General features: G+C 32.9%; 1 protein-coding gene across 6 annotated transcripts in view; it reads left to right on the forward strand.

The window, feature by feature from the left end:
• The window catches only part of LOC106880055 (F-actin-uncapping protein LRRC16A), a 507,909-nt gene that overhangs the window by 396,800 nt on the left and 98,880 nt on the right, over window positions 1–12,229 (forward strand). For 3 of the 6 annotated variants that reach the window (XM_052969341.1, XM_052969348.1, XM_052969353.1), the window contains 3 exons: window positions 2,362–2,403; window positions 5,909–5,978; window positions 8,820–9,107. In XM_052969341.1, coding sequence (XP_052825301.1) covers window positions 2,362–2,403; window positions 5,909–5,978; window positions 8,820–9,107 — 400 coding nt within the window. The remainder of the gene's footprint in view (window positions 1–2,361; window positions 2,404–5,908; window positions 5,979–8,819; window positions 9,108–12,229) is intronic. The other 3 variants (XM_052969359.1, XM_052969344.1, XM_052969364.1) reach the window with 3 other exon arrangements.

Below are 12,229 nucleotides of genomic sequence, written 5' to 3' on the forward strand. Positions count from 1 at the left end.
GAACAGTAGTGCTAGTTTTAGTTCATTGCTCTGGAGCATTATAACTCAATTTGTGTTTAAATTGATACAGTCATGAAGGGGACTTTTTTGCTTTATTTTCATATGAAAATTAATGAGTATAGGTCAGATAATCATTATGAAATGTAAAAGTAAAAATTTATTTAGATCTTGCTCTCCACACATTGTTAAAACAGTGAAAGGGAATAAATAACATTCTCAGCACAATGATTCCATGCTAATTTTGGGCTCTAGAAGTCTTATGCAACTCAATTTAGTGCATTTTTTCATAGAAATGTTTGCTTACCAATTAGTTTTTCCATTTCTTGAAATTCTGGTTCAAAGCATTGGATTTATGTTTCATTTCAGCTCTTGTCACAAAGGAATATGCCATTTTGACAAGTAACATCAGTGGTATTCCTATTTTTATTGACTTTGTACTTTTGCATCATATTGTGGCCAGATTTGGCATTTACCATATTGAATTTATGGCAATTTTTTTCTTTCTTATTGTATCAAAATCCTGAAGATTAATGATAAAATTTTGACATTATATTTCATAACAATTATCTGATGTACACCCATCAATTTTTATATCAAAATAAAACAAAATAATGTCCTTTTCATGACTACCATTTTCAACACAACTCAAATTATAGCACTCCAGTGCCTTGAACTAGAAGTAGTGCTACTTTTCAGCGATCAAGAACAAAAATGAGACAAACATTGTGAAATACGAAGGTGATTGACGGGACCTGGCATGATATTTAAGTCTGAGATTTTTATCAAAGGTATTAGGTTGTCTGGAAAGTTCTGGGCATTTTTAAGCTAAATCTTTTAACATTTCATTGAACACACCTGAAACGTAACACAGTTAAAACTTTGGCGTTGCCTAAAGTGGTAGTACATCTCGTTGTTTCTGACTAAAAATAGATTTATCTTTTATTTCGGTTACCCTTTTCGGTTACTTTTGAAATAGATAACCAAAAATTTCATATTCACGTTGTAACATTTTTCTTTTTTAAACAGGAGAAAAAGGTGCAAAGACTTGCAAAAACATTTGTAAGGTTTATGGTGATGATACTGTAGGTGGATCAACTGTTCAAAGGTTGTTTGCAAAATTTAAAGCTGGAGAGTTTAGCTTAAAAGATGGCAGTTACTGTGAAAGACCTTCAGAATTGTTTTGAAGGCAAAAATTGAAGAAAACCCAAATATCACGACTAGAGGACTTGCAGAGGAGTTGGAAGTTTCTAAAAGTATAGCTCATGAACACCTAGAGAAGCTAGGATACACTCCTCATTATAACGTATAGGTCCTTCACAAACTCTCAGAAAAAAATTGCTTAGACTGGTATTCCATTTGTAATATGCTTTTGAAATGGAATGAAAGTATGTTTTTTTTAAACAACTTGTAACTGGAGATGAAAAATGGATTGTGTATGAAAATGTAGTGCAAAAAATATCCTGAAGTTTGCATAAGGATACCCCAAAACAGCAACCAAAGATGACTATCTATGTCAAAAAAGCTATGCTTTGTGTTTGGTGGGATCATAAAGGCATTATTTATTATGAGCTTCTCCCACAAAACCAGATCATTAATTCTGATGTGCACTGTCATCAGCTGACTAATTATAACCAAAACAAATCAAAGTAATGAAGCCAGGGACTGCCAACAGGAAAAGGGTAGAGTTCCAACAAGATAATGCCCGACCACACGTGTCTTTGGCTTCCTGAACAAAGTTACATGAACTTGACTGGGATCTCTTACTCCATATTCTCCTGATATTGTGAAATCTGACAACCACTTGTTTTTGTCTCTACAGAACTCATTACAAGGAACTCATTCAAAACCACTCAAATTTTATGCTGATGGAATATTTAAATTGCCTGATAGATGGACAAAGGTCAACAATAATAATGGAAATTATTTCATTGAATAAAATTTAATGAAAGGCGAATTATTTATATCCCATTTTGCATTTTAAAAAACACTCAGAACTTTCCAGACAACCTAATATATGAGAAGAAAGTCCACATGCAGAACTTTTAAATGATATATATAATTGTCTGTAGTAAAAATGTATTTTGACATGAAATGATCAAGTAAAAAGTGGGTTTTTGTGTAGTCAAACTGTATGCCCCTTCTACAGAGCTTTACAGGGATACGTAGTAATATACTTGATTTTCTCAAAATAGTCCATAAAGTATGAAAATGGCTTCACAACTTATGCATGTTTCACTTCTTCATTTTATTATTTAAAATTTTATAACTTTCATATGCCTTTTTTTTAATCTCTGAGAAAAGAAAAAAAGAAAAAATTCAACTAAACCTGCCTTGTTTTGTTCCCTTTTCCATTGCATGCAGTATAAACCAATTGAAATGCTTCAGGATTTAAGTGACTTGGATGTAAGTATCTTCACCCACTCATTCTCTAACTCTCTCTCTCTCTCTCTCTCTCTCTCCATCCTTTCTTTTCCATCTTTATTTTATTTGTTCCAAAAACATAGCTCTGGTTTTTTATCAACATTGTCTCTCTTCTTTTTATGTCATTGATTTTGTTCTTGTGCGTGTGATATTGACTTTTTTATATTTCTTCAGAGTTTGATTCTTAAATTATCATATTTTAAATTCCATTACAAATTTGTTTTAACTCAAGGTTAAAATGATGGAATACAAGATTTTATACAAGATGTGTGGAAGTTGAGAAGATTTTGTACTTGTAAAAATTGTAACTACTAGCTGTAAAAGTATTTGCAAGTTACAGTAAGTGGTTGATTGGGTGAAAGCATATCTAATGCTGTCTTTAGCCAAGTCCACTCCAGTGCAAGTGTTTGGACTGGAATATTCTTTCTCACTCAGATTCAGACCTGAAAGTTCTTTTTACGCCCACATTCAAGCCAGAAAGTTTCCTCTCCACCTTCATTTTTCCTTCATATCCAGGTTGGGCACCAGTCTGAGTTGGTCTAAAAAATTTATAGATACTACTTCTTTTCCTCTGGTTAACTTATTTAAAAAGAGAGAGAGAGAAAAAGAGAAATTAAAAAGTTGAAGTGATAGATATTAGAGATTAATTAAAAGAGGTTAATAATGGTATTGTGGTATGAAATTCTAAAATAAAATTAACTTTAGAAAATGTATTAAAGAATCAAAGAAGGATGCTACTGTTGTCACTAAGTTGTTCTGCATATTAATTCAGACCATGAAAACTATGAGGAAAATAATGTTAAAGATGTAAGGGATACTAATGATATTATTAACCTAATTTCTAGGAAGAATGGAGAACTTAGATTATTTTAATTTATTTTTAAAATAATGGACATTTTAGAGATGTAGATGACTGCAATATCTATTGCTACAATGACTTCTTTCTTGTAAAAGTAAACTTCATTTCCTAAATAAATATTGTAGATATATTTACCAATAGATTGTGAAATCTGGATAAGAGGTTTTATATTCTACTTTATTTTCCTGTTGATTAATTACTATAGTATTGCAAACCATGGTAGTCAGTGAAGTTATTTGGAATATTGTTTAAAAGTTTAGCACATCAAATTGATAAGATTGGCTAAGAAGGGTTGGTTATGAGTGTTTAACAATAACATAGATGAGATGTTGGGTGAATGATAAGGGTAGTCATTCCTGTTCAATTTATCGTTCATTTCATTGTTAAATGTTTGCTTGGAGCACAGCAGTCCGAAGAAAAAAAATGTCATGTTCTGTTCATAATAAGTACAGTGTGTGTTAAGAGAAAAGCAAGAATATACATGTGAAATTGCTGAGTATGCTAGTATTAGTACAGGCAGTTTTTGGTGGGTGGGGTTTTACAACACATTTTAACAAGAATTTGCTGGCCATAATGCTTCAGTGCTCACATTTCTAAGCTCCTGACATTCAGACTGTCTGCGTGTAAAGTTTTCTCTTTTCTCTTCAGATGTGGTCTCTTTTCATATGTTTTAGAACAAATCTGACTAGACTGACCTATAGGGATGTTATCACTTGAAAAGCCAAGACGTTTACATATTATTTCACTGGCCAGATTTTCACTGATGTTCTAATTCAACTTGAAAAATTCAGTCTTTGTTTACGAAAAGTTTATGATTTTAAAGAAAACTGTCCAAGTTCAAATGGAAGCAGAGACCTACTCCAAGTTGAGGACTCACATATGTTAATAGTCTAATGATTAAAAGACATAAAAGCAGGGCTTAAAAATTTCATGTGGCCTAAAATGTTAAGATATGTAAATGTTGATATTACATAGATTAGTTAAAATCTCTACATTTATTGGTACCACAATCGAGTCAAGAATTTCTGTTGAAATACACCGTGTTCATTTAAATTAATTCTGTGGTTAACTGGGATGATAGTTTTTGTGTGCAGCAGATGCACAGGGGAAATAAACACCAAAGATGTTCAGAAAACAAATTCCATCACATGCTAGGGAGAGAAACTAGAAGTAGTTGATAGCTTCCGCTACCTAGGTGACCAAGTCTGTAGTGGGGGTGGATGCTCTGAAAGCATTGCCACTAGAATAAGAATGGCCTGGGAAAAGTTCAGAAAGCTCCTACCTCTGCTGGTAACAAAAGGGCCTCTCGCTCGGAGTGAAAGGTAGACTGTCTGATACATGTGTGCAAACAGCCATGCTACATGGCAGTGAAATATGAGCCATGACTGTTGAGGACATATGTAGGCTTGAAAGAAATGAAGCTAGTATGATCTGCTGGATGTGTAATGTCAGTGTGCACACACGACAGAGTGTAAGCACCCTGAGAGAAATGTTGGACATAAGAAGCATCAGATGTGGTGTACAAGATAGACGACTGCACTGGTATGGTCATGTGCTACATATAGATGAGGAGAGCTGTGTAAAGAAATGTCACACCCTAACAGTGAAAAAAACCTATGGATGAGGGAGACCCAGGAACACGTAGGATGAGGTGGTGAAGCACGACTTTCGAATGTTGGGCCTCGCAGAGACAATGACAAGAGACCTTTGGAGATATGCTGTGATTGACCTGGCAAGTAGAGTGAGATCACAGCCGTAGCCTATACCAGTGTCACATAACCATCCCATTTAAAAGTACCCTTGAATCATCTGGTGACATGCTGTGCTTGAGAAGCCCTATTGAGTCAAGTAAAATCAAAAATCAAGATCGAAATCAAAATGGAAATTGTAGTTGTGGCTGATGCCAGTGCCGCCTGACTGACACCCCATGCCTGTGACACATAAAAAGTACCATCCAAACATGGTCAATGCCATTGCTTCCTGACTAGCTCCCATGCCGGTGGCACATGAAAAGCACCCACTACTCTCTCAGAGTGGTTGGCATTAGGAAGGGCATCCAGGTGTAGAAACCTTGCGGCATCAGATTGGAGCTTGGCTCAGCCTACTGGCTTGCCAGTCCCCAGTCAAACTGTCCAACTCATGCCAGCATGGAAAACTGACATTAAACAATGATGATGAATTTAGTAAAATAATATTATCATCATTAATCTGGTGTTTAAAACATAAATTAATATAAAAGTTTGATGGGAAATTTTAAATTAGTTCACTTTAAAACAGGAGACTTGTATCATAAAACTAAGAGTGGTCACATGTGAGTTGGTTTTAAAAGGGTTAAAGTAAAATTTCTCAGAACCACATTCATGGTACTAGATAGGCAGTATGCTAGTATATCATTGTTAATCTTGATATCTGAAACAAATAGAGATCAATGCCTCAGCTCATAAATACTTCTACTTTATATATAAATATATATATTTAAGGAAAGTTTCTAAGTATGTGAAACTTAACTGGCAGTTTCTTCAGAAAGAAATGTTGATGTAGAATCTTTTTTTGTTTTAATGTTATCAGGAAATGTGTTGTATTTTATGATTTGATATTTGTTTTATAAATTGTCACTTTTTCTTTTAGTATTCACCCAAACTAAATTACAAAAAGAAATCATTATATGGAAGGAAACTTCGGCCACAGTCAGTCATTGGTGAGTTGTACATTGTTGTTGGTATTATTATAAGTAATATGTGTGGGTGTGTGTGTGTGTGTGTGTACGAGTAAGTAGACTAACAAAAGAAAGGGCACTCGACACATTTATTGGGAGATACATTTATGGATCAAAACAGTTTGATTCATATTCCATGCTACTTAAAGGTTTCCAAGCCCCTAACGGGACTTTACATGAGGCTGCTGGAAATCCAAATAAATATTCATTAAAATTTTCACCAGCCTGATGAAAAATCCTGGTAGCACAGAATCCGAATCAAACTCTTTTGGTTCATATATATAGCAAACTAAATATTTTATCATATTCAGTTACTTCCCTTTGCATTCTGACTTTAAATCCTATAAAGTTGACTTAGTCTTTTAATTCAGTAGAAATCAATAAAATAAGTTTTCTAGCATTGATTCAATTAACTAGAATATTTCTGAACAAATTTGGGATCTTTCTGAATTGACGGGCACCACTTGTTTTCTTAATGAAACACTTTCAAACTTGGGATACTGGTAGAATGTGTCATATAAAACATCTTTTTCTCTTAGCCTTCTTAACAAAAATTTCTATATTGCAAGTTATTTCATGTTAAAGCTGTCATATTTCTGTAATTTCAACCAATCACTGACGTCTATACAGCTGAATACAGTTACTGCTGTTTTTGTAAACAATAACTTTTGCTGGTGTCAAGATCGTTATTCCCTGGTAATTATATCATTATTCCCTAGTAAGGGTTTAGGGTTTTACCATTAGGGTTACGGTTATCAGTTAGGTTATGGCAAAAATAATTATAACCCTAACCGTAACCCTAACTCTAAAACCCGAACCCTAACCCTAACCCTAAAACCCTAAAGCTAAAATCCAGTACAAACGCACGAACGATGTTATAAATAACAGTACCACTGATAGTTGTTGACAAACAACGGCACTAATTTTATTCAAGGGAAAAGATCCCATTACACCACACGTATGGTGTTCACAATTCACAGCAGTAATTGTTTTCACCTCAATAGACGTCAGTGATTGGTTGAAATTACCGAAATACGACAATTTTTTACATGAAATAACTTCGAATACAAAAATTTTTATCTGTTCTATATACAAGTGTACGAAGTTTGAAAGTGTTTCGGTACCAAAAACACTACATAAAACATAAATGAAAAGTGGTGCCCGTCAATTCAGAAAGATCCGAAATTTGTGATTGCAACAAAAACTTAATTCTTGTTGATTTTATTGAGGCTAAATTTGATCTTTGATCCATATCAAGTTGAAGGTAATATGTTGTCAATTGAATATACCTTGTCAAGAAAGTTGATGGTAAAGAAATTTGGTTTCTATTCATAGTGTTTTGATATTGCACTGTATCTTTACTATATAAGTTGCTGAAGCCCAATTTAAATTTATGGCTATCATATCTGTACTTAGAATGTAATGTACTTTTATATCATAAAACTATGATCCTTTGCACATGTATGTGTTTTTTTTTTTTTTTGCTTGAATAATTTTATGTATCTTATCTCAGTTTATTTAAGACCTGACTTATTTGGTTTATTGCTACTACAGATACCTTTTCCCCATCAGCTCACACTGTTTCACCCTGCATGAATTAAACAATCCTTGTATGTTCATCAATGATGACAAGTCATATCTCAACATGTACTTATGATGTTCAGTTACTTTTCCAAATAATTAAATCTCTGTATTGTTATTTCTTTATGTATATCCAACAAACTATGCTCAATTCATTCTTTTCCAGTTACTGAACATTACTTGTTATTGCAAATTACATTTCATAATTTTATACATTTTATATGCCTCATATTGAAATTATATAGAAAGAAGTCTTATGTAATTGTTGTTTAGTTTCAGGTCAGTTCTAATCCATTTGACCTTAGATCAAAAGTCAAAGCTAGAGCAACCATGAAAGTTCTATCTCTTTTTTTTTTTTTTGTGCAGGGAGAGGGGCTAGAGATGGTATATCTAGGACTACATCATTCAATGCATCCTTTCAGTTTTTAAACTAATACGGACATTTGGTTATTATTTTTTGAAGGTTAAGCTACCATATAAAAGTTCTAATAAAATTTGTAGCTAGAAAATTTAGTTTGCCAATAAATGTAGCATCTTTCCAAACTTCTTGCATCAGCTATAATATGCAGGAGAAACCACTATTGTGAATTGATGATGAATACTGAAAATTTCAGGTGTTGATAAGTGAAAAGTTTTCATGGTATATAAAAACAAAGCAAGTAGCAAGATCTAATCTCAAGATATTAGGCCTTACAGATGCATTGACTCAAGACAAATTGTGGTAAGCACGAAAAACTTCTATGCTCAGCATTAATGATGATATTTAGGTAACACTGCTTATATACAACTTCTATATCTAGTTGTATATGACCTTCAATTCTTGGCTACTTGCATCAGTATTTGTTCCAGTTATACTGAGTATGAAATTATCAAATTGTATAGATAATTTTTGTTTCCATTTACCTGCATTTTTTTTTATCAATCTTCTTTTAAAAGATTTAAACCTTTCATATCCCAAAAATGACAATTTCTGATTTTTGAGACCAATTTTTGTCATCTATGATTTTTATATCAAGAGAAGCCATGTAACTAATGATGTAATCCTATTTTGATATGTATTGTCAAAAATAGTTGGGTGGAAAATATGTTATTTTTATTTTATTGTATTTGTACATTATTTTGAAAATCTATATATTTCTTATTGTAAATTTTAAATGTATGTATTAAAAATAATTATTCAACTAATATATCCATGAAATTTTATTCACCCATAATATATTCATTGCCAACTCAATCAATCAGATCATGAAGCTGTGCAGCAAGCATTGAAGATGCATGCTGAAAAATCAGCGGTGCACACCTATGATGAACAGGAGGAAGTGATTGAGGAAAGTACTGATGCTACAGAAGAGAGTGGAATAGGGAGCAATGTTACAGGAATACATCGTGTGATGGTTGGCAGCTCACAGTTGATGAATCACAACATGATATCCTCTGGGTCTGAAATTTCTCTCAGTAGTCTCCTTTCAATGGCAGGCAGTTCCCAAAAACATCCTGATCTTGGCCCTAACAGGATGACCAAGTCAGCAAGTAAGAGTTCACTTCCTCTTGCAAGTTGGATACCACCTCAGTTTTTATGTCAGACATTTTTAGTGTTTGATTTCTGTTACTTTTTGTGCTTGCAGCCTTGAGTGTTGTGTGTGTATAAATACATAGACAATACACACACACACACACACACACCCACACACACATTTGTGATAATGAACAGAAGAAAAAGTACTCAATGCATGCTGTAGAGTATAATTAGTTGATTTATTGTGTGTGTGAGTGTGTTTGTATATATATATATTTATATACACACACATATATTGCATATAAATCAATCAATCATAATATACACTTAAAGCATACTGAAAGAAATATAACAAAACAATTATATGTCCATTTTTCTTTGTGAGTATGTTCCAAAATGAATCAAAGAATATGTTAGATTGAAAGAATATTTTGTATTGAGAATTAAATCTCAACTAAGAGTTTTTGACATACATCTTTCAGTATCCAAGTTCATGTCATTGGCCCATTTGAATTATTTTTCTCAGCTCATGTTTCATCATGAAAATTAGATTTTCCAAAAATTATTTGTAATTTTTTTTTAATTATGTAAATTAACTTCAAGAAATGTGTTGTGTCTTGGGAAAATCATTATGCCTGTAGAGAAATTAATTCTTAATTTCTTGAATGTATCTACGTTTTCTTTGAGAGTTGCTAGCAATTACTACTAGGTTTTTGTTTTCTTTCTCTAACTAAAATGGACATTTCAGTTCAGATTGTTTTGTGTATACTATTCACTTATCCTCCTTAAATTATCACATCCATGCCATTGGCCCATTTGAGTCAGCTAATTATATCTTTAATAAAAGTTTATTGTTAATTAATAGTCATTTGAAATAGCACAACATTTACTTCATAAAAAGTTGGAATATCTAAATTTTATGAAAGTATTATAAAAAAATTTTTATATAAACTTCTGTATGACAAAAACTTCTTACCTGGAAATGATGGTAGATGTTTGTAGTATTAGAATATACAATGTTGGTTTTCTTAAACTATCTAATCACACACTGGTAGAATCCTGGTAAATTGAATCTGCAACTAAGTTTTTGTTCCAAGTTAAAATAATTTCCTTTATAGCATGTTTTCAAATACTGTGTCTTTAGGCACTTAATGACCACATATGATCTGCAGAAAAGTCCGAAATGGCAGAGTATTTTTTAAAAGAACCATTTGTAATCCATCATATTAGTGTATGTGTATTTCTTCATGGCAAAGTGCAATGTCTGCACTCCTATCTCTTTTTAAATGATTTTAATATAAAATTTTTTAAAGCTTAAGGTGAGCCATAATACTTTTAGCACCTAGTTTTAGAGTACTATAGATGATAAAGGTTTGATTGTTAGAAAAGTATTCACAATATTATATCGTCCCCACCATAGGTATATGTATGATTTAGAAATCATTTTCTTTGTGTTGAATCCCACCCAATCTTTCTGTATGTATTTGTGATGTATTAATAAATTTACATGTATGTGCAGCTCTCTGTTGCATTACAATGCATGGTATTATATTTTTGTTAACTGTTACTTTTCCCACTCATTTGTACCATCATATAATAGTGTAGTTGCTTGCATGTTTTTAATATAATGATTTGATCTGACCCATCAACTGTATCTATTTTTTTTCTTTTTTTTTCTGGAGGATAAAAAAATATTAGAAATATTCACTTGAACTAAAGTTGGACTGTGGGCATGTGTTTATATGCGTGTAAATTCTACCCTCAAATGCCTTTCATGTCACCAACTCTTACCTGTTTCAAAGCAAGATGATATTTCGTCTATTTCTACTATAGCTCTGGGCTGACATGAGTGGATTTCATAAATGTAAACTGAAAGAAGCCCATCATATACATACATGAGAGCATGTATGATATATATATATATATATATATATATATATATATACTAGCAGTTAAGCCCAGTTTCACCCGGCTGGTTTGGATGATGTGGCTGTAAAACCTGCTCTGTGTAAGCATTCAACTTGTTTGGGTACGCTTATGTTAAAAAAACAATTTTAGAATGATTTTTTTCTGTCAAAACACTAAAAATAACTGACCAACAAAAATTAAAAAAAAACAACCAAGATTCAACGAAATCAAAAAATAAACCCAAATACTAAGCGAACAAAGATAAACCATCCCACTTCCATTGCGCACACACATTAACATACCCCCCCCCCCTTTTACATACACACACATATATGCACACAGAGTTGAAACACTGTTTGATTTATTTTTTCAGCATACACTACCAAGTATGACATCACCCCATCCTTCCTTATTCATCTATCAACCCTTCCTTTCTCATTCATAAACACAAGAGTATTATTATAGTAGATTATCTTGGTAAATATGGGAGCTATGGAAAAAATATGACATCATCCCTTCCTTCTTTATTCATCTATCACCCCCTCCTTTCTCATTCATAAACACAAGAATATTATTATAGTAGATTATCTCGATAAGCATGGGAGCTATGAAAAAATACAAAGTCCAGCATCACCACCGGATCATTCTACACATCTGTGTAATTTTTCACGCAATTCCACCCAAGACAAGAAAGGATTGCCCATGTCAAATTTATATGTATACTAGCAGCTAAGCCCAGTTTTACCTGGTCTGTTTGGATGATGTGGCTGTGATCGTTTTCGGTTAGGCATAATCTATAACAGCATTTCTCAACCTTATCATTTTGGGTCCCCTGTTTCGATTGGAGCCTCCAGCTGTATGAAAATTTCCTGACTCCCCTCTACTTGTCAGAAAACAGCTTCAGGAGTTGTGAAGAACAAATTTCTGAGAGCTATTCTATTGGACCTCTGTCTAATCATAAAAACATTGATTTAATTATGAACATAGAAAGAAGTTATACATTAATCCCTGTTTTTGTAAGCAGCTGTATCCATAAAAATTTTATTTGCAGAGAACAAAAATTGAAAGAAGATATATGAAATGAACATGTGTGTGTGTGTGCATGTGTGCTTGCTCGTGTGTATGTGAGAGAGAAAGAGGTTGAGAAAGAGAGATAGAGTGAGTGAGTGAAGGTGTGTGTCGTGATGATTGACGTATTTGTATGTAGTCTGTTTCTGAGAGCTATTCT

The sequence above is a fragment of the Octopus bimaculoides genome, chromosome 1 (genome assembly GCF_001194135.2).
Source record: "Octopus bimaculoides isolate UCB-OBI-ISO-001 chromosome 1, ASM119413v2, whole genome shotgun sequence".
Taxonomy (NCBI): Eukaryota; Metazoa; Mollusca; class Cephalopoda; order Octopoda; family Octopodidae; genus Octopus; species Octopus bimaculoides.